The sequence below is a fragment of the Miscanthus floridulus genome, chromosome 9 (genome assembly GCF_019320115.1).
Source record: "Miscanthus floridulus cultivar M001 chromosome 9, ASM1932011v1, whole genome shotgun sequence".
Lineage (NCBI taxonomy): Eukaryota > Viridiplantae > Streptophyta > Magnoliopsida > Poales > Poaceae > Miscanthus > Miscanthus floridulus.
Window position 1 is genome coordinate 11,172,764 of NC_089588.1, and position 27,563 is coordinate 11,200,326.

Below are 27,563 nucleotides of genomic sequence, written 5' to 3' on the forward strand. Positions count from 1 at the left end.
ACTCCATTACATACAACTTTCCTATATTAAGATTCACCATAAGAGATCTCTAAGATGGCATCAACAATTTCTGAACTTAACTGAACTTTTCTGACGAGGAAACATAACAGTAAACTTATAAAATCCATAACTAGAGATATACTTATCCAACAAATATGTTCGTTATCAATCTGAAAAGGGTAAGAAAAGCTATACAACCTTTGTTTATATCACAAGTTCAGATTCTTCCATTAAGATGGCCAAACATTGAATGGATACAAAACTGTCCTGAACTGACAGAGAAGTACTAAAACTGTACTACCTCCTATTCCCTTCATCCAAAAATTCCAAGATTTCTATATGAAATAGATAAGTCCATTATCCACAACTCTCTAAGTCATTGGGTCCTCGAGAAAAATCATTTAGATGATCTAATCTTGGTTAGAAGTTCGGACTGACAATCTGTCAGACATTGCACAACATCTTTACTGAACATTCCATATCAGTAGTTACATAAACCCTACAAAGATCAACTTTACCATTCTGGAAAGGTAATGAAAAAAAAACTACAAATCTCTTATAATTTCTAGAGTCCCATCATGCCTCTATGTTTCTCCAAAACCTCTTATATCCCACTCTGTCTAGAACTTTGTCAGGGAAACACAGGTAACTTAGAAAAATCATATCTCTCAAACAATTTGGCCTAAAATCATGATATTTGATGAGATAATAGATCTGAATGTCTTCTACAACTTTGTAGTTCACCAAAACTGCTATTTCGGCCTCTAAGTAGCCCTAATCACTTCCCCTAGAAAAGCTACAGGAACTGCACCACTAAAATCCATGGAATGACATCCCAACAACTTTTATTCCCCTCTAATCCACTTATACCCAAGGCCAAACTCCACCCTAAACACCCAACTTGTGCAAAGAAGGGAGAAATCCAACTCACCTTGGTCACCCACAAACCCTAGGGCGACGGAAAGGGATGGGAAAGGACCGATCTCCATGAAAGATGCACCTCTTCTTGTACACAATGTTTGTTCTTTTGATACTTTCAGCATAAAAATCACCAAGATGTCCTAATTAATGTAGTAATATTGAACACATAATTTTACATCAGAAACGAACAACTCACTCAGAAAGATATATTTCTGATATGATAGTTAATTTACACCATTGGAAAGATATTGAAGAAACTATGGTATTCATTACAAAGACTAGTTAGACCTTTAACATTGTCAAAAAATGGATCAATCTATTACTTCCCAGAACAACATGGAAACGGCAACAGTTATAGTAAAAAAAAACATAACTCTCAAACCACAAAGCCTAAAAATGTGAAATTTCACGAGCAGAATATGAGGGTAATATCTATAAATTTGGTGTTCAAGGCTTTGGCCAATTTGGCCTCCAACAAAGACAAAAAAAAATGGCGATGAACTAAGACTGCACAACCTCATAGCTTCTCAGAACGTGGACATGATAACTTATGAGAACAACTCTATCTAATCCAACGAAAAGAACTAATGTATAAATCTAATCCAAAACAAGGGGGTTAAATAAGATTCATCTCACCTAGATCACACCAATCAAAACCTAGGGTTTGTGCAACCCTTTTTCCTCTCGTTCACTTTTCTTCCTTCTTTTATCTATCCCTCCTTCCTTCTCTGGTTCTTCAATGACAGCAGGAGACAACATGAATCCAAAAGCTTGGAAAAAGAAATGGGAGTCATAGGTAGACTAACGCAAGGGAAAAGGAAAAGAAGAGACTCAAGTGAAACAGTCACAAAAAAGCGCTCACAATAGGGCCGTCTATGTTACTGTAGCACAAGTTAATGTTGTCCTATTATAAATTTCCCTTCCATAAATCTTATATCAGCCACAGCTTCGCAATCCAAACTCCAAACAACACAGATGTGTAGTCGAACAAAAAGATGAGTTCGTTGAGCCCCATGTAACTATGGTCTTTGATCATCCATCTAAGCATCGGATATTTTTTTTATTTGCCACTCAATAAAACGCTTGTCGGCCCATTTACCATTTTGCGCTTCTTAAGACACAAAACTTATTCTGGGTGTTACACCATCACTGTTAGTTTTAAAATTGGAGCTATAATGTACCCAACGACTAGATAACTTTTAGCCTCCAAGCACCCTAATTTGTGAGCATGCATGCACGGACTTCTTTTTACAAAGAAATCATGTATTTTTTTTAGGCATTTACACTACTATATAAAGCACTTGTAGGGTCGGTCAAAATGGGTTTGTAGAGTCAGCTATATATTATGTCCATCTTGACTTTATCCGACTTAATTTGAAAAAGTTATGAATTTTATTACGATGCACCTATTTTTAGAGACGGTCTAAATTGAATTTATAGCCAACTCTAGAAATGACTCCATTCGCTTGTTTAATTTCAAAGTGAATCAAACTAACAAGCATTGAACTACTCTACATCACAGGATCTTGTTTTTGCTTCTCCCATTGCAGAGCATGCACTTACTTAACTGGACCGACTTGGCAGCTTAAGTACTCACAAAATTAAGTCGGTCTACTTTTGTCAAAATGTATCTATATATACTACTAAAAACTTGGATCAGCTAGTTTCAAAAAAAAAAAAACTCGGATCAGCTAGAAGGAACAAGGTGATTTTCAGCTAAGAATAAAATAAGCACATGAATTAGGGCTAAAGAGAACTGGAATATGGTGTGGTGGGATAGCGCACAAGTCGTGCCGACGATGCAGGTATGTAGAAGTTCAAATGTTAGCTATATAATTTGTTAGGGAATTTTATTTTTTATGCTAGTAAATAGTAGAAGTCAAGCTTGTTTATTAGTGCCAAACTACTTAATTACACAAACTTTAGGGTGGATGGCAGTCGCGTGGTACTGTGGTACTACACCTGCAGCACCTATGAAACCTTTGGTGCCATCTCCATCAATCATCAACCATCAATCTATTCTCCTAGTAGCTAGACTTATGAAACCACCATCTATGCATCCAGAGAATTCCTTGACTAGGACTAGATGTCTAGATATGCATATGTGTCTGTCATAATCCAATCATCCATCACACACACAATTCACGTGCAGTACAATTAAACTGACATGCATAGACTATTGTGTAACAACTCCATTTTGGATTAGGGCTGGTTTAGTTCCTAAAAATTCACCCTAAACTATCACATCGAATCTTGCGGCACATGCATAGAGTATTAAATATAGACGAAAAAAACTAATTGCACAGTTTGGTTGAAAATCACGAGACGAATGTTTTAAGACTAATTAGTCTATGATTAGGCCTAAGTGCTATAGTAACTAACATGCGCTAATGATGGATTAATTAGGCTTAATAAATTCGTCTCGCAGTTTCCAGGCGAGCTATGTAATTAGTTTTTTTATTAGTATCCGAAAACCCCTTCCGACATCCCCGAAACATCCGATGTGACATCCAAAAATTTTCATTTCGCGAACTAAACGCATCCTTAGTCTCCTGCGTTGCATCAATCATATTATATGTTTCCAAATGTATGCTTGCTTATAGCGCAAGTTCTTACACATCTGACTTGATTAGGGCCTCAGGGGTGCTTGATCATCAGTGTAATAGTTCAATTGCCTGTCTGTTGGTTCTTCAATAATAAGGCATGCGAGGAACAAAAAACATCTCTTTCAAAGTGTTGGTGCATTCATTCTGTTGACGCAAAAACGTGTCAATGCGCCGAACACATAGCAAGCCGGAAGGATCTGCTTGATGGAGCAAAACTGGAGATCCGTTTGGCTTCAACGCAGGGCTAACCGATCCTACGAATTCCTCCCGTGGCGTGCCAATCAATTTGACCTGCAATTGACAAGGAGACAAAGTTTATCAGTAATTTAAGGTGGAACATGCCGGTTTTGCCCAGACAGTTCCAAGTGTGCTGCTTCGGGAGCAGCCAGACGGGAAAATCGACTAAATAGCCGATACACACAGAAATCGGCTGTTACGGACTGTAAAGCTCGTGGATCGCGATTGATTTTATGTTGACAAGTACAATACACCCAGATTTAAGTAAAATCATCAGCTAGGTGGATGTTACCAGTATAACGCGTTGAGCTGATAAATCTAACGAGAAAGGATATAACATGCGAACAAATCGACTGTCTAGTACAAATGGATCTACAAACGCTCTGAATCTAATCTGTTACCATCAACAGTGAGGTTCGACCGGATCGATGGCAACTATGATGATAATAACAAACTAAAACCAAAGAATCTGTAAAACCATCTATATATTGACAGGCTTTCAGAAAGACTAGCTATATGTGTGGACGCTCAGGCGAATCGGCTGAAATAGCCGATTCAGGTGAAAATGGACTACAACATGTGAACAATCGATTATTTAACATGGACAAATCTATGAACTTATTAGACTTAACCTGTTATCTCTAACAGTGGGGTTCGACCGGATCGATGGCAGCCATGATAAAGACAACAAATCAAATCTTTAAAGTACACAGATCTATTCACATTGAACAAAATCATGGAGACACACTGTAGGCGTTAAAGCATAGGCGATCGGCTATTTAGCCGATGCAGACATAGCAAACAGTTAAGGTCACGTCTGATCGAGAACCAATCTACCAACTAGCATCCTCCGATCTAAAGTGCCATCAGTGGGGATTGACCGGATCGTTACAACCATAATAGTGAACTATAGACCGGATTTAACTAGCCAGTAAACCTCTTCAAGATCATACGTGCCTTAACCGCGTACTATGCACGATCAAGATCGAGGTAGAACAGCCGATAAAACGTAACCCGTCGCTCAAAGTAAGAAATGTCGTATTGTAACAAAGCGTCCAAAGAATTGAATGCTACCAAAGAAAAAAAATTAAAAAGGATATGATTAAAAGGTGTACACCCTGGTTTTATGGGAAGCAAAGGATGACTAGAAAGGAAATCAGATATACCTTACGAAGACACCATGAGTCTTTGCTTCCTGGTGCAAGGCATCCAACTTGGTAAGATGACAAATAAGCATACCCACGTGTAGGCCTTATGCTTGAGTCCCTCTGGTCATCCTTGTACACATACTTAATAGAGGACAAAAGCCTATGTCCTAAATGCTCTTGTATGGAATTGGATGACATGCATGCTGGATCTGTTAAATTTCGCCATATCGGGTTGTAAGCAAGGCTATGATTCGTGGTGGAGAGCAAGCCAACAGAAACACCCATAATGTGCTCTGAGTGAAGACTTCAACCAATCCTCCGACACAAATGATATCCTGGCATGTAGTCTTGCTCCAATTCTTGGCATTTCCATTCCAGCACTTAGTTCTACTATGTTATCTAATTCAGGAGTACCTGATGTATCCCAGGTCTCGCAGTAGCCAAATAGGTTAGCCTGCAAAAAGGTGTAGTGGTGTAGACAAAGAAAATTGGTGAGACTTGAGAAAGTGAATTATAGAACAATTTGAGGTCATTCATCTGACATAGTAATGTTTGATCATCATAATTCATGCATCATGACATACTCAATCTACAGTACAGAGTATAGTTGCTAAAGATTGATTACTAAAGGTGTACCTGACAGATGCACGTACAGTTAAATGTGCATGTTAAGTGACAAATGGTGCATGAAAGATTAATTATTTGACTCCAAGTAAATTTGGCCATGTATAATGTTGGTGTAGAGGGCTACAACGTAACACACAAAAGATCCTATAATGCACAATGTTAGATATAATGCAATACTGAACCAGAACGGGACCCTAATCGATTGGCTCTAGAATCAGAGTAGTGCAAATCAAGAATCACAACTACATCGTACCGATTCCACAATGTAGCAAAACAGTGTGAATTGACTTCCAGCTAATTCGACTACAAGAGCATAGCAGCTGCTAAAATCAAAATTAAGTAGGCATGGCCGTGTCTCATCATTCTGAAAGACTGAAAGCAAGGGCATCAGTAAAGCCTACTTAATTGCATGACCAGCACGCCCTCCTTTAGGTTTGGATGTCTGATTGTGGTCTAAGGTCTCTATAGCAAGAAATTTCAGTGCTTGGGTCTCAATTGGCAAGCCTCATAACATTAGGGACCCAATTGTATGCCTCTCAGAAAGAATTTGTTTTGGCTTGGGTGGTTCTCTCATGTTCCAAAAGAGTGCACAACAAGACAAACACTAAATTGATGGACGCCACAATGACACAAACATAATTCTTTATTCCTTCTCTGTTCTTCATCCCTACCAACTCCTTCCTCACCTCTTCCATTCCCGAGTTCAGATACTTTACCTCCGGGGGGTCAGGGACGGCGGCCAAAGATCCATGCTTCTCCGGGTACTCCACAAAATCTTGCTGTAACGAGAGTAACAAAGGCCATGACCTCTGCACAATGGATCACAGTAAGCACAGGAATGAGTCCCAAGTTCTGAAATTTCTCATCACAGTAAACACACGGCAATGTTTTCAGAGGAACAAAGCGCTACACACATGTAATGTAACTGGATGAAACTGGCACAAATGAAATGATGCCAAGATTGACAGTCCTACAGATGAACATCACAAAGGGAGAAAGCACTCACCCCTTCGCGGTTCCTGGGGCACTTGAAGAACCTCTTGCCGCGATTTTTCGTGTGCTTCGGCACCCGCGAAACCCTAGCACTGTCGCTGGATCCCCCGCTGCGCGCGGACGAGGCCGCCTGCCCCATGTATGCTGTAGCAAGCAAGCGAATAAAGCCAGGGGTGGGAAGCGAAGCGCAGGAGGGTCGGCGGGGCAGGAGCCAGGAGGCCGCGAGGCGAGCGCCGGGCAAGGCGCGCGCCGCAAGGCGAGGAGGACACGGCGCTACGGCGGAGAGGTCCACGGCGCGTGTGGGGCAATGCAGGCGGAGAGGAGGCCCTACGGTGCCGGCGCCGGCGCCGGCGAACAGGGTGAGACAAGCGGAGTGGACTCGAACTCGACCGTTCGAGTGTAACGGCAGGACGGCTGGTTCATCGGTTTATTTAGGCTGGAAAAAAGAACCGGAGAAAGAAGAAACAAAATGGGAAAAAAAGATGAGAGACATATCCAAACAGAAACCATTGGCAGCCCTGGATCATGCAGGGCAGCTCAGTTCTGTAAAAAGATAACATTTTTACTTGGACGCAACTCAGTTGTGTCAAATCAAAAAGAAAACATTTTTAGTTGGATGCGTACAACAGTTCCAAAAAGGCTCAAGATAACTCATGTGTACATGACAAGAGTCCAAGACTAGTTGGTGAAAACACAATCTCATAGTCCAAGCGTTCATGTCAGCACGATATCCATTTCGCAACAAATCCACCATGCAAAATTTTGTTCAGCATGCCGTAACAGAGCCAAAACGAGCGGAGGAGAGTTTTAGTATACATTTCAGGATTTGCGTCATCTGTTCCTACTTTTTCAACAGACACGCAGTCCCAAAACTGGTCAACACTATGCAGATTGGCACCAATCGTTTGTCCCTGGCTACTGTTGGCGCATTCAAGCAGATCTCTGGACAACACTGTTCGATCAATTTCCAGTCCAAACCAGCATAGAAAACTTACGCCCCCCAACCTCAGTTTGCTTTCCTTTTGCTTTTGTGCTTTACAAGTCACAGCATCAAATCCATATCCCAGTACAAACAATTTATCACTTACAGTTACAGCATGAGAGCCTTTCTTTTTACACGTGGCAGTTCTAGAGAGGCTCCTCCATGAAAAAGATCAGAGTAGTGAGGGGGGGGGGGGGGGAATAGGAACATTCGTCTTAGAGAGAGAACGCTGCCAAAAAATTAGGGCGATGAGAAGTTAAACTGTATGCCTGTCTTCCCCCTGTCATGATCAAACTGTTTTAGGATGTAGCAGTAATTCATCTGGACAAGAGGAGAAAAAACGTGTTAACTAAACTTCTATGTGGAAAATTAGTCATCAACTTTAATGGAAAAAAAAACTGAAGAATGCAAAGGGCTAAACCTCTATGCGAAACAGTCTGGTTGGCACAACTACGCCGAATCCTGCAGAACTTCTGAACGTTTGTAGCAAGTCAGTAACAGGGAACTTCCGAAGATCACAGTCCGTTAATTTACCAAGATTTCCAGCACAGACAAAAGCATGGCCATGAATTCCCAGATCCCTGAGCGGCTTCAGAGGCAGATCAAATGACAGGTCGGCAAAGGCTGTCACTGCTAAGTCACCTCCAAGACCATTTAGCTCAGAAGTAGAAGTGCCATTGTCAGAATTATTGGGGTCATGTGTTCTGAATTCTGTTGCCCCCAGTCCTCTTGTTTTGAAGCCTAATAGTGAAGATGGTCCACCCAAGCGGCATACAAGAGGCCTATTACCACCCAAGTAAAATCTTTCTGAAAGTGGTGAGACAGTTCCTGTGGACCCCCTCTCCAATGGATGGATGACTCTCGCAGCCACTCCGGCATTGAGAGCGCCATTCAGCACACCCAGAGGCAAAGCCACTCGAAGATCAAATTCCTGATACACAATCAAGAAAATAATAATTACCTTTCAGTTCAGTTGTTGATAAAAAAAATATCCTATGTTGGAGAACCGCCAGTGAGAAGCAGCCGGCGATCCTTGAAAAAAACGCACTCAGAAAACACAGTCGGGTTTTTGGTGCTGTCAACTGGCAGCATTTTTTCATATACGATTGCAATACTTAAAGAAAAATACATGCATAAGTGGGGAGGTATTCTCCACAGAACGTGCAGCACCTAGCGCACTACTTGTCGTGCCATCCCACGACTCACCAGTTGCCGCAAGCTTAACTAAAAAAAAGCTACTGACTAAAAAAACAAAAGCTAGTTACAGACTCCGACTCAGACTAGAATAAATGATCGGTGATGGCTGGACTGCATAACATTTCTCCCCCCTAGTTCATGCCATCTCCACCGATCGCAGTGACGCCGATCAGCTCACGCAGCTCCAAGAACCGCACTCGCCCCAGCGCCTTGGTCAGGATGTCTGCCAATTGCTTCTCCGTCGAGATGTGTCCCAAGACAATCCTGTTCCCCTCAGTGCATTCACGGATGTAGTGGAATTTAGTGTCAATATGCTTACTCCGATCATGATGCACGGGATTCTTACTGAGAGCTATGGCAGACTGATTGTCCACCTTAAGCTCCGGTGCTCCAGGCTCGACACCGGCCATGTCAGTGACAAGTCGAGTGAGCCACACTCCCTGGCAGGCCGCCGTTGCTGCTGCTATGTACTCCGCCTCGCACGAGGATAGAGCGACAACCTTTTGCTTCGACGATTGCCAGGTGATGATGTTCCTGCCGAGGAAGAAGACGATGCCGGTGGTGCTCTTCCGGGTATCGATATCCCCGGCCATGTCAGCATCACTGAACCCGGTCAGTCGTGCCCGTCCTTCTTCACGGCGCGTGTAGTAGAGGCCATGTGTGCGTGTCCCTGCCACATAGTGAAGTACCCGCTTCACAGCCACCATATGCTCTTCATGCGGCGCCTCCATAAACCGGCTAAGGTAGCCCACCGCGAAAGCCAAATCAGGCCGCGTGTGAACTAGATACCTCAGGCCACCAATTATGCGCCGGTACGCCGTAGCATCCACTGTGGGAGCGGTGCTTGATCTGCTCAGTTTCAGGCGGGGCTCCATTGGCAGCGCACTTGGATTGCAGGTGCCCAGACCGCCGCGTTCCAGAAGCTTCCCTGCATAGGCAGATTGGCAAAGGGTGATGCCAACTTTGGTTTGTGTCACCTCGATGCCCAAGTAGTATGAGAGCAACCCAAGGTCACTCATGGAGAACAGCCGCATCATGTCGCGCTTGAAGTCGGCGATCGCGTCGCCGCTGGTGCCGGTGATGATCAGATCGTCTACATAGACGCCGATCACCAGCCGCGACATACCGGTGTTGCGGGTGTAGATGCCGTGCTCTGAGCTGCTCCTCTGGAAACCAAGCGAAATCATTGATTCGTCGAGCTTGGCATTCCAGGCCCTCGGCGCCTGACGTAGTCCGTATAACGCCTTGCGAAGGCGCAGCACCTTGCCGTCGTCATTGCCGACGATGAAGCCCGGTGGATGTGACACGTGCACTTCCTCCCTGAGATCACCGTTCAGGAACGCGCTCTTCACGTCCATATGGTGGACCTTCCAGCCTTCGTGCGCCGCTAGGGCCAGCAGCGTGCGGATCGACTCCATGCGGGCCACCGGGGCGAACACTTCGTCGAAGTCCACCCCGGCGCGCTGGACATAACCCTTCGCCACCAGCCGGGCCTTGTGGCGGATGATGTTCCCGAGCTCGTCTCGTTTGACTTTGAAGACCCACTTGAGCCCAATGGCACGGTGCCCAGCAGGTAGTGGGACAGGCTCCCAGGTCGCGTTCTCTTCAATGGAACGCAGCTCGTCGCGCATTGCTTGACGCCAGCACGCCGCGCGCTCGGCTTCGCCAAAAGAAGCTGGCTCATCGGCAGAGGTGAACATGAGCTCCTCGTTCAGTACTCTAGTCGCGAGGCCAGGTGGAGACGCTGGCCCGACGATGGTGTCGATGGCGCGGAACCGCAGCGGGGCGTCGTCGTCATGGTCTGCGTCCAGGGCGTCATGGTCCACGTCCGCCGGTGGCGTGGCGAAGTATGGCGGTGAGGCCTCGCCTGGTGGTCCTTGTGGCGTGGCTGCTGCAGCAGATCCGGGCGACGGTGACTGTGCTGGAGGTGGGGATGCTGACGGCAACGCCTCGGGGACCTGCACCGCCTCGGTGGCGTACTCGACGGTGAACGGCTCGTCGTCGCCAGGGTGCAAGTCGGGGCTCGACGACCAGTCCCAGCGCGCCGCCTCATCGAAGACGACGTCGCGGGAGATCACCACGCGCTTGGTCGAAGGATCATAGCACCTGTACGCCTTGGAGCCTCTCTCGTAGCCGACGAAGATCGTGGGCGTGCTCCGATCATCCAGCTTCTGCAGCCCCGGCTTCGTCGTCTTGACGTGCGCGACGCACCCAAAAATGCGCAGGTAGTGGACCGCCGGACGCTCTCCATACCAGGCTTCGAATGGGGTTTTACCATCGAGTGCCCGCGTCGGGGCCCGGTTTAGGAGATGCACCGCGGTGTGGACGGCTTCACCCCAGAAGAAGCTCGGGAGTGCCTTCGCCTTCAGGATCGAACGCGCCATGCCAACGACTGTTTGGTTACGGCGCTCCACCACCCCGTTTTGTTGCGGAGTGTACGGGGCAGTGAGCTGCCGCTGCACGCCACGGCGCGCACAGTGTTCGCCGAACTCGACGGAAGTGAACTCCCCCCCACGATCGGTTCGGAGCACCTTGAGTTTCCTGCCCGACTCCACTTCCACCGCGGCCTGGAAGTTCTTGATGGCCGCTGCCGCCTGATCCTTGCTTGACAGAAGATGGAGCCACATATAGCGACTCATGTCATCAACGAGCAGCAGAAAATACTTGTTACCGCTTGGAGTCGGTGGGGACACTGGACCGCACAGGTCGCCGTGGACAAGGTCCAGGGCGTGCTCCGCGCGCCGCTTTGCCTGGCTGGGGAAGGGGGTCCTGCGTTGCTTGCCGGCGAGACAACTGTCGCAGACCTGATCGATGTGATCTAGGTGCGGCAGTCCACGGACCATTTTCTTGGTGGCGAGGGAGCGGAGCGACTTGAAGCTTATGTGGTCGAAACGTTCGTGCCACCGCCAGGCTGCCTCCGAGCTGCGCGCCGCGAGGCACACGGGACGCCCGATCACCAGCTCGAGGATGTACAGGCGAGTGTTCCCACGTGGTACCTTGGTGAGCAGATCCCGCGCCTCGTCGTAGATCCGCAGGGCGCCGTCGTAGAGGTCGATGCGGTACCCGGCTTCCTCCATCTGACCGAGGCTGACGATGTTCGCCACCAGCCTAGGGATGTAGTAGACTCCGGCGAGGGTGCGGTGCTCGCCGTTCTTGAGGACAAAGATGATGGAGCCCCGTCCCTCGATCTCGACCACGGACCCGTCACCGAAACGGACCGTGCCGCTCACATTGGTGTCGAGGTGCGCGAACGCCGAGCGCGCACCGGTCATATGGTTGGTCGCTCCGGTGTCGAGCACCCACCTGTGAGCGTCTCGATCGGTACGGGGCCCGAGCTCGGCGAAGACTTCCGCCTCGTGGATCTCGACGCAGGTGGCGGGCCGCGACGAGGAAGAAGACGGCGCGTCGTTTACGGTCGTGGCGGTTGCCGAAGCCATCATGAGCGCCTGTTGCTCTTCTCCTTCCGCGACGTGCGCCTTCTGCTCCCGCCTCGGTTTGCGGCAGTCCTTGGCGTAGTGGCCCTTGATGCCGCAGTTTGCGCACTTGTCAGGGTTCCTCTCTTGAGGCTTCCCTTGACCGTCGTGTCCCTTGCCATCCCGGCCGCCGCCGAAACCGCCGCCGCGGCCACGGCGTGTCTTGCCGCGCTTGCCGCTGCCGGAGCCTTCGCCAGACTCGCGCAGCTTGAGCCGCGCCATCCACTCCTCCTCCGTGAGGAGCAGGCGGCCCTGCTTGTCGGCGGTGGACGACGCGCCCGCGGAGGCCGGCTTCTTCTTACGCTGCTCGATGGCGCGCAGACGGCCGACAACTTCCTCCACCGAGAGCTCGTTGACGTCGAGGAGCGTCTCGATGGAGTAAGCAATCTGCTCGAGATGTTCAGGAACCACCTGGAGCATCTTCTTCACGATCTGGGCGTCGGTGATGTCGTGGCCCAAAGTGCGGATGGTGTTGGCGAGAGACATGATACGGAGCGAGAAGTCGTCCACGGACTCACCCTCGTTGAAGCCGATGTCGCCGAATTGCCGGAGTAGGTGCTGGGTGTTGGCCTCCCGCACTCGGTCCACCCCGACGCGAACGGTTTTGACCGCCGCCCATGCCGATCGCGCCGTCCGCTTGCGGGCTAGTGAGCCCAGCATTTCGGAGGGCACAGACCGCAGGATGGCTGCCATGGCGAGGCGATCCTCGCGGTACTCGATGAGCACCTCCTCCCCTTCCTCCGGCTCGACGGCGTGCCATAAGCCCGCCGCCTGCAGATTAACTTTCATCAGGAGCGCCCACTCCTGATAGTTGGAGCGCGTGAGCATGGGGTATTGGATGGCGCCGCTCGTCTGCTCCTTGACCACGCGCTCGACGATGACCTCGCCGCGACCTCGGCGCCCTCGGCGCGGCGCTGGCGATTGAGAAACTCGACGGCGCGGTGGTGGCGATGGCGAACGACCGCCGGACAGTGGGGCGGACATCGTTCCCGGACTCTAACCGCTCTGATGCCAAATGTTGGAGAACCGCCGGTGAGAAGCAGCCGGCGATCCTTGAAAAAAACGCACTCAGAAAACACAGTCGGGTTTTTGGTGCTGTCAACTGGCAGCATTTTTTCATATACGATTGCAATACTTAAAGAAAAATACATGCATAAGTGGGGAGGTATTCTCCACAGAACGTGCAGCACCTAGCGCACTACTTGTCGTGCCATCCCACGACTCACCAGTTGCCGCAAGCTTAACTAAAAAAAAGCTACTGACTAAAAAAACAAAAGCTAGTTACAGACTCCGACTCAGACTAGAATAAATGATCGGTGATGGCTGGACTGCATAACATCCTAATGCGCAGAGCATTAGATTCTAGAAAACAAAAACCATGAAATCATTTTCACTGAAACTTAAACTATTTTTTTTGTGCCATGAGCAAGGACTGAAAAAGGGGAGCTGCTATTTCGATACTTTAACAGAGCACAGAATTTTGAAAGTTGTTGGCCCTTGGTCAGTGGGCAGACAACAAAAGGTACATCTACTGGGAGAACGGTAGACTGACAATAATCTGCATTGTTAACATTGATCATGAATTTGCAAAGCCAGAGGTACAAATACAACACAATTTTAACTATTCGATCAAAGATTCACAATGATGTCTAAGAAAAAGACAATAATAAGGGTCACTTAGGATTCAATTAAAAGGTGTGTTATGTAAAGCCTAGTTTTCAAGCAGGGCAAAGGATGGAGCACAAAGAAAGTCGACATATACCTGCCTAAGAAATCGTGAATATTTGCTCCCTGGTGCGAGGCCTCCAACTTGAGAAGACGACAGAAAAGCATATCCACGTGTAGGTCTCATGCTTGAGTCCCTTTGGTCGACCTTGAACGCATACTTAATAGAGGACAAAAGACTATGTCCTAATTCCTCTTGTACAGAATTGGATGACATGCGTGTTGGGTCAGATAGTTTTCTCCATGTCAAATTGTAAGCAAGGTTGTGGTTCGTGGTCGAAAGCAAGCCAACACAAACGCCCATCAGGTGTTCTTTGAGTGAGGACTTTAACCAGTCCTCAGATAGAAATGATATTCTAGCCGTCAGTGGAGTTGGTATTGCTCCGATTCTAGGCATTTGGACTCCAGCACTTAGCCCTGCTGTCTTATCTAATTCAAGAGCACCTGATGCATCCCAGGTCTCACAGAATCCAAATAGGTTCTTCAACTTCACTGAACCTTCAAGTGAGCATGATCCAGTCTGCAAAAGGGTCACATGAAGAAAATTGGTGAGACCTGAGAAAGTGGATTTGGGAACCAATTGAAGTCATGCATATGATACAGTGAAATTAAATCACCATTTATCATAACAGAGTAGGTTCTGAAGCTCAATCATGTTAGGTCAAATTAGCAGGAATAAACAGTATGCGCAAATCCAAAGCTGAATGCACCTTTAAGTGATGGAGAATGCATGAGAGATACCCTTGAATGATTTTCATACAAGAAGCGGAGCGTGTATGATTTTAGAATGGATAAATATATGACAGGACATGAAAAAGTCCTGCAATGATACTGCAATGCTGAACCAGAAAATGCTGGAAACTAATTGACTTTACTCCAGAACCATAGCAGTAGGAATCAGGAACCAAAACCACATATCCATTCCACAATGCACCTGAAGGTAGCCTGATTAACTCACAATTATATGAAAGAACTACATGTTACATTTTTTTCCTAAAAAACTCACATTAAAACAAACAGAAACAACTCAATGGTCCTAGTAGTTGTTTCCATCATCCAAGACATTGTACCGATACTAGCATAACACCAGCTAATAAACTATGTAGCATGGATCTTAACTGATTATTCTGAAAGCAAGGACGATCCCAACAGTCTATAAGATTGCACTGTTCACTGAGAGCGCCGTCATTTAGTTCAAATTCGCTAAGATTCTGGTGTGAGTTCTCTAAATCGATGCAAGAGTAATAGTTAAGGACTGCACGGCCTAATCTAAATAGGTGAAGCAAAGCAGGAAACTGAATTCGCTTGATGCCTATAAGAACATTTGATCACTTGCAAGATGCAAACAACTCAATTCTGTATAAACAAAAGGAGGCATTTTTAGCTGGATGGGTACCTGTGTGTTGGTGAAGACGCCGAAATCACCGGCAGCGCGGCCGCGGGCCTCCGCGACGTCAACGAGGACGACGACGGCGCTGCCGGGGATCCCTGGCGGCGGGGCGTCCAGGGTGATCGAGACAGTGTCGAAGGCGCCGAGGCGACGGAGCCGGTCGCCGGCCGCGGCGGCGGCGCGCACGAGGTCCCGCACGGTGGCGGCGCGCGCGAGGTCCGGGCCGACCGCTGCCTCGACCGCGGCGCGGCGCGTGCGGGCGCAGCCCCGGATCGTGACCTGGTGCACCCAGATCCGGACCTCGTCCGCGGTGAGCCGCCGGAGTACGGCCTCGAGGCGGGCCGCCTCGGATGAGGACGTGGCGGGTTCGCCGCCATCGTCGTCGTCGTCGGCTTCGTCATCCAGGTCGTCGTCGTCGTCGAATTCTTCTTCATCGTCATCCTCGTCGAGGTCGTGGGTGACGGAGGGAGGCGGGTGGGTGCTGTCGGATGCGGTTGCCATGGTAGCAAGCTAGCTGATGAGAGCTGAGACTGAACTGAACTGAAGCGTGGTGAAGCTTTGCTTCGCTTCTCTTCTCTCTTCTCACGAATGGAATGGGTAATGCTGTAGATCAAACATGGCAAGGCTTCGATTTAATTTGTAATTTGTTTTCCAGTTTATTTTATATAAATGTTATAGACGGGAATTCATATGAAGGAACTAAATTGTCATCTGTTTTTATCAATGGCCATCAAAATTCTCTGCAGACATCTTGTTCAATGGTGGAAGCACAAGACCGAAGCCTCTGAGATACAAGCAAGGAGAAGAACAGGAAGTATACAGCAGCACTAATGCTGCGTATTCCACCAAATTAGTCCCCAAGCTAAAACACTTGACTTGGAACAGTTTTAGCACACAACTACGCAATAGAATCATCTGATTGGGCAAAAACGTTTCAGATGAAAAGTGCAGCCTGTACAATCATCACATAGGCTCTCCAATCACACTGATAACATGTACAAACATTGGGCAGAATTACATAGCAGTATAGCACATGGAAATGCAACTTGGGGAACAGAAATATATTGTACTAGTCCTGAAAACGACAAAAGCCCATTGGGCAGAATCACATAGCACATGGAAATCTTCACAAAGGCGTCGAAGCCAGCACGGCAGAGAAACAACAGGTCTCACGCATTTACAGACAAAGATTTCCTTGTTTCTCTCCCAAGCAGCGAAGGTCTTGGACCCAAAAGCTCCTAGCAGCATGTTCAGTCAGTCAGCAGACTTGGCATCCGAAAGGTACACACGGGACTGTATGACGCTGCTCCCAATCAGGAAACCAGGCATCACCATCAGGCCAACTTTCGGCCTCTCTGCACCCTCTTCTATGATGATGTTCTTCACTACGCTCTCCATGTGGATTTCCGAAAATTCACTTCCCTTTTGCACTTGAAATACCTTTGCCTTTGGATCGAAGGAGTACGCCAACCTGTGCAGCAACCATATGGACTTGGCTAGCTTTAGGAATGCCTGGTAGAAAGGTGTCCTTGGATGGCCACCACTCATGACGTAGTTCCTCTGATCCATGTTGCCGAAGAAAGAACCTTCCATCTTTGGATGCACAAGCAATAGGTATTTGCTTCTGCAGAACTTTCCAAATACTGAATCAGGGTTCTGGCTCAGGACATCCAGAGGATCCATGCCTCGCACTGCGAGGAATTGATGGAAGAAAGCCTCATTGAAAACACTGATGTTAGAATCTTTTACAGAAAAGCTCTCTTCTTGGAACCCACTGAACATTCTTTGGCAAATATAGGACTCAAAAGCAAACTTCTTGTGAGCCCTTCTTGTATAAACTACACCAGGTTCAATAGCATTAGCAGCCCCATCAAGATCCCAACCTGCAGCCTTCATCATGTTGATCAAAGGCTTTGAAAAGTCATGTATCGACTGGTATGCGTTATCGACAGCAGATGTAAACAAACTAGGTGTCAATTCAATGGAGAAGTAGTTCTCTTCTTCGTCAGATTCCTCTGATTCCTTGTTAAGTAGGCCCCTTTGTTTCAGTTTCTTCTCTAGCTTCGATTTCCGAAATTTAGCTTCATCAATTTGCTGCTGTAAATGGGTTATCTCAGTATCTCTAGTCTGGATCTGGGACTGGAACTTCTTTACCATGACCTCATAGGTCTTCAACAAATTCTGCTGCTCTTGTATTTCAGAAAGCAAGCGTGAATCTTGAGGGGATGCAACTATTGGCTTAGGATGTTTTTCTCTGTAAGCATGCTTGAGTTCTGAAAGTTTTGTAAGCTCCTCTATGACAAGCTTATCAGCTTCCTGGATCATGTCAGGGTCATATGGGGTGTGGGCTTCCTGCAGCTGAATGTATGCAGATTTTAAAGAGGATATGTTGTTGAATATCCTCCCGATCATAGTGTCCATTGGGTCCCCGTTCTGATTCATGTTCTCATCAATTGGTTGAGGATGAACTCTTTGATTATTGATATCATAATTTTGTGACTCCTTTGAGCCTGGGCGGATCATTACTTCTTCACCTCAGGATCAAAGAAGTTAGTAGTCTTCAACTTCTCCACAAAAAAATTGACATCCACCTGCAAAGCAACTATTCGGTTCAGATCACAAATTTACAACAAGAGATTGTACTACCAATGGTAGTCCATCCTGTTTTGTCCGGCCACCATATGAATGGTTCAAAGCTATTGTACTACAAATAGCATGCTAGCACAAGGGGGGAAGTGGTTAGAGGCTTAGGGCCTATACAACGCACACACATGGCAGGGCGCTTATGAGCAGTTGAGACTTTTTTATGCCACGGTGGAGGATACGGAGGCGCTTCAGCCCAGCATCGACGCTCGCGCAAGCGGCCGACGCTCCAGGCGCCTGATGCGAGGGGACATCCCTAGGATGTCGGGCACTCAGACTAGTTTGAACAGAAAAATAAAGTTAGTAAGAGCCCGTTGCATTGTAGAGTAAAGCTATTCTATTGTTTCTCTCTCTTTAAGCGTCTGCACAAGCAGCTCTGCATTATACATGGCCTTAGAGCAAAGTGCATTATGGCGAGCATTGGTTGCTGCAATCTGAATTCAACAACAGATCTCCACAATCTGACCACAACTTATGGAATAGCCAAACAAAACAGAAAAGTTTAAAAAAAATGGAACGGAACACTATACATTTATTAGTCGGAGTTCATTCGATAGAGTTATATCCATTTCTCAATTTTCACACCATGATCCATTCTAAGCCACTTGGTCACTTGAATCATTGAAGACAGGCTACACAGGGAAGAGCAGTGGCGCAGCACTACAAAACTGTTGGGCTGTTAGGAGTGTTGACTTAAAGAATTGGAAATGCTTGGACTTGTCTTCACTGTTGTAGTGGTGGGTGTTGTCATGTTGGCTAAATGGAAATTTGGGAAACTGCAAAAGACTAAAACGGTCATATTGGAAGCCTAATTTATAGTTCCTGCTAGGCTGCAACTGTCTTTATAATTTTATTGTGTCTAATTATTTATTTATGTAAAATACTAAAATGTATCCATGCATTCGGTTCTTTTGGAAGCTGGCGTATCCACTTATCCATCTGCCTGATACCAAACCACGTGGCCCCATATCCATGCTACATAATAACAGCACATGAATCATAACCTTTAATGTACATAGCATTTAATTCCCTCTATATGCAGGTACCAACAATGCCTTTCCTTGGGTAATGCTAATGCTACACTATGCCTGTGCTGTTGAACAAACAAAACAGCTAACAAGAAGACTTCACTATTTATTTGTGACTTTTACATTGCATCGTACATCTACTTATAAACTTGATGTACAGTGAGTCAAACGCATGGTGTGCCCAACATTCTACCAATAGGTATCTGATGAAAGATGTAATTGGACTTGGAAGAGAAATGATCCCCTCAAAGAGTAGTGATATTTTAGATGGCAGTTACAGTGACAATTCTTGTTCTACATCAACAACATAGCCTTTCAGTCCCAAGCAAGTTGGGGTAGGCTAGAGTTGAAACCCATCAAGAGCTCCAAGTCACGGTTCAGGCACTTCAATAGCTGCTTTCCAAGTACTCCCATTCAAACATAGATCTCTAGGTATATCCCAAGCTTTCAAATATTTTTTTATTGCCTCCCCCATGTCAATTTCGGTCTTCCTCTACCTCTCCTCATATTATTAGCTTGGCTTAGGACTCCACAATGCACTGGTGCCTCTGGAGGTCTCCTTTGGACATGGCCACACCACCTCAACCGATGTTGGACAAGCTTTTCTTCAATTGGTGCTACCTCTAGGCGATCACGTATATCATCGTTCCGATCTCGGTCCATTCTTGTGTGACCGCAAATCCATCGCAACATACGTATTTCTGCAACACTCAGTTGTTGAACATGTCGAATCTTTGTATGCCAACATTCTGCTCCATACAACATAGCCGGTCTAATCGCCGTTCTATAGAACTTGCCTTTTAGCTTTTGTGGTACCCTCTTGTCACAGAGAATGCCAGAAGCTTGTCGCCACTTGATCCACCCTGCTTTGATTCTATGGCTAACGTCCACATCAATATCTCCATCCCTCTGTAGCATCGATCCCAGATACCGAAAGGTATCCTTCTTAGGCACTACTTGACCTTCCAAACTCACATCTCCCTCCTCATGTACAACTCCGCCAAAGTCGCATCTCATATATTCGGTTTTAGTTCTGCTCAATCTAAAACCTTTAGACTCAAGAGTCTGCCGCCATAACTCTAGTTTCCTATTTACTCCCGCCTGGCTTTCGTCCACTAACACTACATCATCAGCGAACAACATACACCAAGGGATATCCCCTTGTATGTTCCTGGTAACCTCATCCATTACCAAGGCAAAGAGATACGGGCTTAAGGCTAACCCTTGATGAAGTCCAATTTTAATCGGGAAGTAATCTGTGTTACCGTCGTTTGTTCGAACACTAGTCACAACATTGTTGTACATGTCCTTGATGAGGGTCACGTATTTTGATGGTACTTTATGTTTGTCCAAAGACCGCCACATAACATTTCGTGGTATCTTGTTATAAGCCTTCTCCAAGTCAATGAAAACCAAGTGGAGGTCCTTCTTCTGCTCTTTAAACCTCTCCATAACCTGTCTTATTAAGAAGATAGCTTATGTGGTTGACCTTCCGGGCATGAAACAATTCTTGTTCTACACTTTTAATTTTTTCTAGATTCACAAAGAAAAAAATGGTTCGATCTAAGTGCATTATGGCACTCATTGGTAGCATGCCAAGATTAACAGGGTTTCTTTTGTTAGCCCAGATTGACACACATATCACAGACACATGGTATCGAGTATTGACTAGAGTGGCCCCAAAGCAAAGCAAGAACCACGTGAAACCTAATCATACTTTGCTTCGATCCAAAGTCTAGTCCGCAGCAGCCTACGGTTGTAGGCCTAATTACCTCAACAACATCAGCATGGATGCACACAGGACTCAGGAGTGAACCCAGGATGTGTGCACCCGATGATTTTTTTGCAAAAAACCCGAAGCCAGTAGGTATCGTGTATATACTAATTGTAACTGGGTCAGATCCGGGTTCAAATAGCTTAGGGTTTGGGGGTGCTCGGCTCCGCAAAGGAAGAAAGGGGAGAGAAGGGAGCGGGCATACCTGGTGGGTGATCGTCGCCGGCGAAGAGGTGGCGAAGTGCGGCAGCGCTCGCCCAGTCAGTCGCCGCACTCGCACGGAGAGAGCGAATGTGGTGAACAGGAGAACAGGACTACAATCTACACGAGGAAAGGAAACAGATCGCCTGGCTTTGCTCAGGGGCCCGCATGCAGTGGTCGAGCCTCTCTGAAATCTGTTGCTGGACTTTTCTTAGGGTTGGGTAGGACTTGGACCCCGCGCAGATCTGGACGGGGGCCGCTGGGAGGAAGGTGGGGCTCGACCGCTGCCCCCCTCGCGCAGATATGGTCCAGACTGCTGGAAAAAATTTGTGAAAATCTGTGTTCCAGTGGAGAAAATGACGATTTTGCTGCTACGAAAGGTGTGCTTCGCTCTTTTACCATCCATAAAAAGGATTCGTCTATTTGTCATTATCAAATGAGCCACACCCGCTAGAATGTTCTACGACGGATTTATTGCCAAATTTAATATTTTTTTGCCGTGCCATCTTTTTTTTTTAGTTTTGCCCCTGTCTGAACACCTTCGTTCCTTTTTCATTCACGGTCTCCTCACGGAGAGCACAAACGGGAGAGAGACGAGACGGAGACGCTGCTGCTAGGGCACACGAGGAGAGGGAACGGCTCCCCCGCCGTTAGCCGATGGCAGCCCACCTCCTCGAACGTGTCCACGAAGCTAGTCAGGCGTCCCGGCTCCGCGGGGCGACGCCCGCGCTGCTACAAGTGCTAGATGTTAGAATTTATATGGATAGTTCCTCTAAATTCATATGAACAAATTCTAATAAATCTCGAAGGCCCAATACATGTGTTCCCTAATTATATATATATATATACACACACACACACACACACACACACACGGAACCCTCGTCCTTATGATTCCGCACCAGGAGAGGACGAATACGGTTTTTAGGAAGCGCTCTTCCGCGATTGCTCCCGACTTCCACGACGGGGCGTCTTCCATCCAAGTCAGGTGGCACTATATTTTGACGTATTCATCGTCAGCTGCTCCAAGCTCTTCTTCCATTGCTCATCGACGACCTGTCGTCACCACCACCACCGGCGTCACCATCTGCATCTCCATCACCAGCGATGTCGTCTCTCTTTGCGGTCGAAAGGTATACACCTCGTGATCCAATGTCTCTGGTGTACAAGCTATACTTACACCAGTATTTATGCTATTTAAATCTGACTGGTGCACGAGCTATGCTTAACCAGTATTTATGCTATTTAATCTGACTGGTGTACAAGCTATGCTTACACCAGTATTTATGCTATTTGATCTATAAATTGCCTAATCATTCAACACTGGATGGACAAGAACTGGCCAGATCTCATCCAAGGGTACATTTTTTTGCTGTGGTGGTAATCTAAGTGTGTCCAAGCGTGTAGATTAGTCTCGATTAGTGTAGATGTGGTGGTAATTTAACTGTGCCACCTTTTTTTTGTACTAGGCTCGATGGGGAGCCTGATCTTAGCTTAGCAGTGGTAGAACCTCCTGCACAGCAACTGCTGACACCTCTTGTTGATTGGGATACACTACGCATCGAGGAAAGTCGAGATGAAAAGGGAAGAATATAGATCGTTGATGATGAGGTGATGCATGAATTGTTAGGGTTTATGGCCGAGGATGAGGAGGCTGATAAGGCAAGGAAGGCAATCACGAAAGGTTGCGGTCAACAGAACGATGATACTTGGGAGAGGACTGAGGAAATTGATACAATAGGGGTAGCCATTAATATTGATGACTATTTACCAGGGGAGAGGACTGTGGTGCATGATCAAAATCGGCCCTGTATGGATATTGGCACAATTTATCCTAACATTGCAGGATAACACATGTGATGTTATGACTATTTACCAAGGGAGAGGACTGTAGTGCATGATCTGTCTCGTCTCTCTCTCCCGTCCGTGCTCTCCGTGAATGAAAAAGGAACAAAGGTGTTCAGCCAGGGGCAAAACTGGAAAGAATAAGATGTCGCGGCAAAAAAATTATTAAATTTGGCAATAAATCCATCGCAGGGCATTCTAACGGGCGTGGCTCGTTTGATAATGGTAAACGGACGAACCCCTTTTGCGGGATGGCAAAAGAGCGAAGCCCACCTTTTATAATGGCAAAATCATCATTTTCTCGTTCCAATGTATATATATTAATCTGAAATCTATTGTTTTGTATGAACTTTATTAGATTAAGTTGAGTCTCAAATTCTGTGACAATCTAATCGATAGATACACTATGGATGTGCATCGTTTTTAATCTGTTGAAAACTACTTAGTATTTTCCTCGAGAGTTTTCACAATTCTATCCAAGATGTGTTTTGCAATGAATATTTTCCCCATGAGCACAACGCACCCATTCAAAAGATATTGATATTTGTACGTACTATAATTACAGTGACATCTCTTGCTATAAAAAATAGACACACTACAGAAGAAAATGGGGACAAAAACAGAATCCAGGAAAATTCAGTTCACGTTTGGCTCTGAACTTCACTCAGACTCCGACTCCACCGCCGAGGCAATCTCCAGCTCGGCCCACCACAGCGGGTTATCCCTCGGCGTCGCCTGCTCCGGCGACAGCCCGGTGACGCCTCTCAACGCTCTCGCAACCTCGCCCATGGCCGGTCTCTTCTCCCTGTCGTCCGAGCGCACGCACAGCCCCACGACGTCACGTAGCGCCTCTAAATCTTTGTCGGGCACGGCCGACCTCACCGTCGGGTCAACCATCCCGCACAGCGGCCTCTTGCCGTCCAGGTAGCTGGACGCCCAGAGGACGAGCAGGCCGTGGTCCTCGGAGAATGGCAGCCGGCCGGAGATCACCTCCAGCAGCAGGATGCCGAACCTGTACACGATGTCATCCTGCTGCTTGTCAGAGATCATCTGTGCATCCTTGCCGTCCTCCTTCCAGAACTCGGCGTCGTAGATCTTGGCCGCGTAGTCCTCTGTGAGGTAGATGGACGAGGAGCTCAGGGTCGGTGGCGTCACTGGAGGGTCGAGCTGGATCATGTGCTCCAGGCAGTATGCTACTCCCATGATGATGCGCAGCCGTGCAGGCCAGTCCAAATCTTCAGCTTCTCTAACTGCACAGCAGGAGGAATTATTCTGTTAGCTAGCTAGCAATCAATCATTGCAGCCAACAGGCATCTGTTTTTCAGATATCAATCAAAGCACACCTAACAGTTGAATGGGATTCAGAAAAAACAGTTAGCACCATTGCTGTCTTTCATTATCAGCAAAAGGCAAGAACGTTACTGTATTTCTCTAGGCATCGAGATGCAGAGGTGGGGAGGGCACTCACTATGCAGATGCTCGAAGAGGGAACCGCACGGAGCGTACTCGAAGACCATCATTCTTGTTAACGGCTCGTCGCATGTGCAGTAACCAAGCAAGTTCATCAGGTTCTTATGGTTCACTCTTGACAGCACAGATATCTGAAACAGGAGCGGTTAATGTTCAGTAAGATAAGACACACAACACTACAACAGTGAAAAAAACTAGTTGACTTGACCATAGCTTTGCACATTGCGTAATAACCTTGTTCTTGAATTGCTCCTCAGACCTGTCGGTCCAATCTTCGGCAGAGTTAACTGAAGTGGAGACTACTGCTATTTCGACTCCGCTTGATAGAGTTCCCTTGTACAGCGTGCAGTCGGGCGAGGAGCCGATCACGTTGATGAAGTCCTCACAGGCTGCCTGTAGCTCTGCCCTTCCAAGAGAAGGAACACCTGAACACACAGTATGTACAACATCACATAAGTAATTGCCATGCTGCAAATAAAGCCAATTTATATGCAAGCAACCTGATGAAATTATATGTATGCTAGTCTGATGAAATGTGCCCATTTGGTTAACCCATAAGCTCCTGATGGTGAGAGACTGACCTGCCACGAAGGCTTTACTGAGTGGTCCACTGAGTCCAGTAGACCATGGCATGACAGTGGTATCCTTCTTTCGACGAGAAAAGAGTAGATACGCAATGACAGCAGCTACAGCCACAACGACAAGTGCTCCACCGATGGCTATTATGTAGATTGCCCAGCGAGGTAAAGACTTGGATGGAGATGAAGGATCAACATGATGTGCCTTTGCTTCTGGGCTTTGGAGTCGTCTCTGGACAACACCCCTGATTGCGCTGTTTACCATTAGCGTCATGGATGGATAATTCAACATAGGCTAAGAAATGGACTTTGTGGTGAAGTTGTTATGTACGGTTAGGAAACTACATGTAGTAAAAGAAAGAAACAAGAGACTGACTTTGTTAAGGTTTTCCTGCATGATTGCAGCGCTTCATAAGATAGGCCCTCTGAAATCTCTGTATGTTTGTGCAAGTCAGATGGCAATTCACCAGATAACTTGTAACCCTTGGGTAATCTGCAGAGATCATCATGTGATGTTAATTTTTGTATGGCACTATTTTCATAGATCTGAAAGAATTGTTTTTTTCTGACAAACATATTTTTTTATGAACTTTCTGATGGCAGTTTGACTTAGCAGTTCAGATTTTGCATGTTACCCTTCTCTGCAGGTTTCGGTCCATAAATACGACGAGAATTTGTCCATTTATAATCTACTAGGTCCACAAAAGTTAACGGCGAAGAAAATATTTAAAATTTTGTTGCCACTGTTTCTTATTTTAAATATTACCTTTTGTGCCTGAATCCCAACAAGTAAACATACACAAATTTTCACGTTTGAAAGGGGGAAAAGGGCATCAAGAAATGTTCATAAGTCAAAACTGTCATTTGACAAGCATAGCTTGCTTTAGAATTGTTTGATTTGACTAATACCTGCTGGTGGAAACTAAAACTTACGACAGTGGGCGATAGCAAAATGAGACAAGGACCTGTTCCAATAGTGGTTTAAGTAAGGGATAACTACACATGCTTGGCTACATGCTACTTAGGCCATGTTTAGAACACACGAAATTTTCCCTGTTCCTGCGTTTTACCTATGAAATTGAACCGATTCCTGTAAAATTCCTATACGATTCCTTTGAAATTCTTGCATTCCAAATGGTCCCTTACAATACATTCTTGCAACTAAGGGACCATAGATCAGTTGGTTGGGTTTCTTGTGGTGGAACCTGCCCATCCGGGTTCAAGTCCTCGACTTGGCACGGGTGCTCGTATTTTTTGGATTTATTCTAGGATTTAACGGCGATATGCTTTTAATGGTAGGCGACGTCCCCGTCGATAGCGAGACGCCCGTGGTGACTTTGTGAATCTCGAGATCTACCGGCTCAATCCTTCGAAGGTGCTCATAGGGGTGTAGGGTTTATACGTGTGTTCATAGGGGTGAGTGTGCGTGCGTGTTGTGGGCGTCTGCGTTGTACTGTGTAATTCTAAAAAAAAAACTAAGGGACACTTTACCCTGAACTCTGAATCTACTAAGGACTGATATTAGCAGAAGGAAAACTGAAGATTGAACGAGAACAGCACTTACAACGCCACCACCTTGCCATCATCTGCGCAACTCACTCCCCGATTCAACGAAGATCTAATAGGATCATCTGCTACGCTCTCTCCAAATCTCAAAAGAGGTCTCCCTGAAAAAAGCACCAGTAGAATTTGTTTAGGCACGAATCCATGCATAGTCTGTCATCTATTTTAATATTGCCCCACCAAAAAATTCTTTGCGCCCACCCACCTTGTTCGTTGATGGAAGCACAAGACCCAAGCTGCCTCTGAGACACGAGCAAGGACAAGAGCAAGAAGTAGGCAGCAGCCCTGATGCTGCGCATCTCCACCATTTCTGTGTGTCCCCAAGCCCAGGCAAAGAGCTCAAACCTCCTCTCTCTACTGCAGGATGTTAGAAGAGAGAGTAAGAACAAGGGAAGAGAATAAAAGAGGGACACCACCGCCACCACCATAGATTCGACGGTTTACCTGTGAAGCCTGGTGATTAACTGACTGACTGTACAAGCAAGCTTGGCTAGCTAGATGTCGGAAAGCTCGCATCTTTTGCGCTGAGGGAGGGGGAGGGGCGCACACGGATTGGATTGCATACCACCGCAAGAAACGAATCGAGATGCCATAATCGAATAATCCCCCATCTGCTTGTGCTTGAGGCCCCTCTCCTGCACGAAAGGCATCATAAAGGGAGTGTTTTCAGAATGGAAGATGTGAAACATGCGAAAGGAAACAGAAAAGTAGGAGAGGATCTTGGAACTTGCAGCTGTGGAAGTAAAGAATCCACATTCGTAAGCTAGTGCTCCATCTATTTGAACTGAAAGAACTGAAGAACCAAAGCTAGAACAGGGACAGAAGGAACGAAGGACTCACAGAAACCAAACCGGAAGCAAAAGAGGATCTGCTCCACAATAGCCCCCACCCGGCCGGCCATTCCTCCACTCTTCAGGAGACGACTCTCAGTCAGGTCAGAGCAAGCAGCAGCTAACGTCTTGCTGGGGAACAACGGCACAAAGGAACTGGAGAAGCCAACGAGAAGGAACGTACAGCTAGGATCTTCTGTTCGAGTACCTGGTCTGTAAAGCTTAGCTTCCCAATCCCGGCAGTAGAATCTGGTGGACTGGATGTACTTTGGAGGAGGATGTCTGTCCGTCCCCGTGCGTTTGTGGGCAGCCAGAGACGCAACGAGATGCAG

General features: G+C 46.7%; 4 protein-coding genes across 7 annotated transcripts; all 4 read right to left on the reverse strand.

Annotated features, from left to right (window-relative positions):
* Positions 1 to 4,852: 4,852 nt before the first annotated feature.
* On the reverse strand, positions 4,853 to 6,911 carry LOC136481346 (uncharacterized). The gene is made up of 3 exons (XM_066478700.1): positions 6,546 to 6,911; positions 6,256 to 6,348; positions 4,853 to 5,366 (listed from the first exon to the last, which is right to left on the reverse strand). Exons 1-3 carry the CDS (start codon positions 6,669 to 6,671, stop codon positions 5,157 to 5,159), a joined length of 429 nt encoding a protein of 142 aa, XP_066334797.1. The 5' UTR covers positions 6,672 to 6,911; the 3' UTR covers positions 4,853 to 5,156.
* Positions 6,912 to 7,225: 314 nt separating this feature from the next.
* Positions 7,226 to 15,900, reverse strand: LOC136483411 (uncharacterized). Its single transcript, XM_066480474.1, has 4 exons — positions 15,306 to 15,900; positions 13,947 to 14,429; positions 7,936 to 8,445; positions 7,226 to 7,835 (listed from the first exon to the last, which is right to left on the reverse strand). Exons 1-4 carry the CDS (start codon positions 15,798 to 15,800, stop codon positions 7,755 to 7,757), a joined length of 1,569 nt encoding a protein of 522 aa, XP_066336571.1. The 5' UTR covers positions 15,801 to 15,900; the 3' UTR covers positions 7,226 to 7,754.
* Positions 15,901 to 16,210: 310 nt separating this feature from the next.
* On the reverse strand, positions 16,211 to 21,161 carry LOC136483412 (protein GRAVITROPIC IN THE LIGHT 1-like). The gene is made up of 2 exons (XM_066480475.1): positions 20,950 to 21,161; positions 16,211 to 17,890 (listed from the first exon to the last, which is right to left on the reverse strand). The coding sequence occupies exon 2, from the start codon at positions 17,820 to 17,822 to the stop codon at positions 16,554 to 16,556; it is 1,269 nt and encodes a 422-aa protein (XP_066336572.1). The 5' UTR covers positions 17,823 to 17,890; positions 20,950 to 21,161; the 3' UTR covers positions 16,211 to 16,553.
* A 2,108-nt stretch (positions 21,162 to 23,269) lies between these two features.
* On the reverse strand, positions 23,270 to 27,546 carry LOC136481347 (protein MALE DISCOVERER 2-like). Of its 4 annotated transcripts, none has more exons than XM_066478702.1 (10): positions 27,416 to 27,488; positions 27,242 to 27,311; positions 26,846 to 27,036; positions 26,607 to 26,758; positions 26,403 to 26,505; positions 25,215 to 25,331; positions 24,842 to 25,092; positions 24,495 to 24,685; positions 24,259 to 24,391; positions 23,270 to 24,040 (listed from the first exon to the last, which is right to left on the reverse strand). In XM_066478702.1, exons 4-10 carry the CDS (start codon positions 26,707 to 26,709, stop codon positions 23,451 to 23,453), a joined length of 1,488 nt encoding a protein of 495 aa, XP_066334799.1. In that variant the 5' UTR covers positions 26,710 to 26,758; positions 26,846 to 27,036; positions 27,242 to 27,311; positions 27,416 to 27,488; the 3' UTR covers positions 23,270 to 23,450. The 4 variants fall into 4 exon arrangements, with proteins under 4 accessions (XP_066334799.1, XP_066334800.1, XP_066334798.1 ...); XM_066478703.1 differs by having other exon boundaries at positions 27,440 to 27,457; XM_066478701.1 differs by having other exon boundaries at positions 27,242 to 27,546.
* Positions 27,547 to 27,563: the final 17 nt, after the last annotated feature.

Coding starts and splice junctions, on each gene's coding strand:
- LOC136481346 (XM_066478700.1), bottom strand. CDS start 6,671: ATGGGGCAGGCGGCCTCGTCCGCGCGCAGCGGGGGATCCAGCGACAGT. Junction 6,349..6,545: donor GCCCCAGGAACCGCGAAGGG/GTGAGTGCTTTC, acceptor TCCATTGTGCAG/AGGTCATGGCCTTTGTTACT. Junction 5,367..6,255: donor CCGTCCCTGACCCCCCGGAG/GTAAAGTATCTG, acceptor ACCTTTTTGCAG/GCTAACCTATTTGGCTACTG.
- LOC136483411 (XM_066480474.1), bottom strand. CDS start 15,800: ATGGCAACCGCATCCGACAGCACCCACCCGCCTCCCTCCGTCACCCAC. Junction 8,446..13,946: donor ATTCACGATTTCTTAGGCAG/GTATATGTCGAC, acceptor ATTGTGTATCAG/GAATTTGATCTTCGAGTGGC. Junction 7,836..7,935: donor CCAGACTGTTTCGCATAGAG/GTTTAGCCCTTT, acceptor CCTCTTGTCCAG/ATGAATTACTGCTACATCCT.
- LOC136483412 (XM_066480475.1), bottom strand. CDS start 17,822: ATGATCCGCCCAGGCTCAAAGGAGTCACAAAATTATGATATCAATAAT.
- LOC136481347 (XM_066478701.1), bottom strand. CDS start 26,709: ATGGTGGAGATGCGCAGCATCAGGGCTGCTGCCTACTTCTTGCTCTTG. Junction 25,332..26,402: donor GATGGCAAGGTGGTGGCGTT/GTAAGTGCTGTT, acceptor TGATCTCTGCAG/ATTACCCAAGGGTTACAAGT. Junction 24,392..24,494: donor AGGAGCAATTCAAGAACAAG/GTTATTACGCAA, acceptor CTCCTGTTTCAG/ATATCTGTGCTGTCAAGAGT.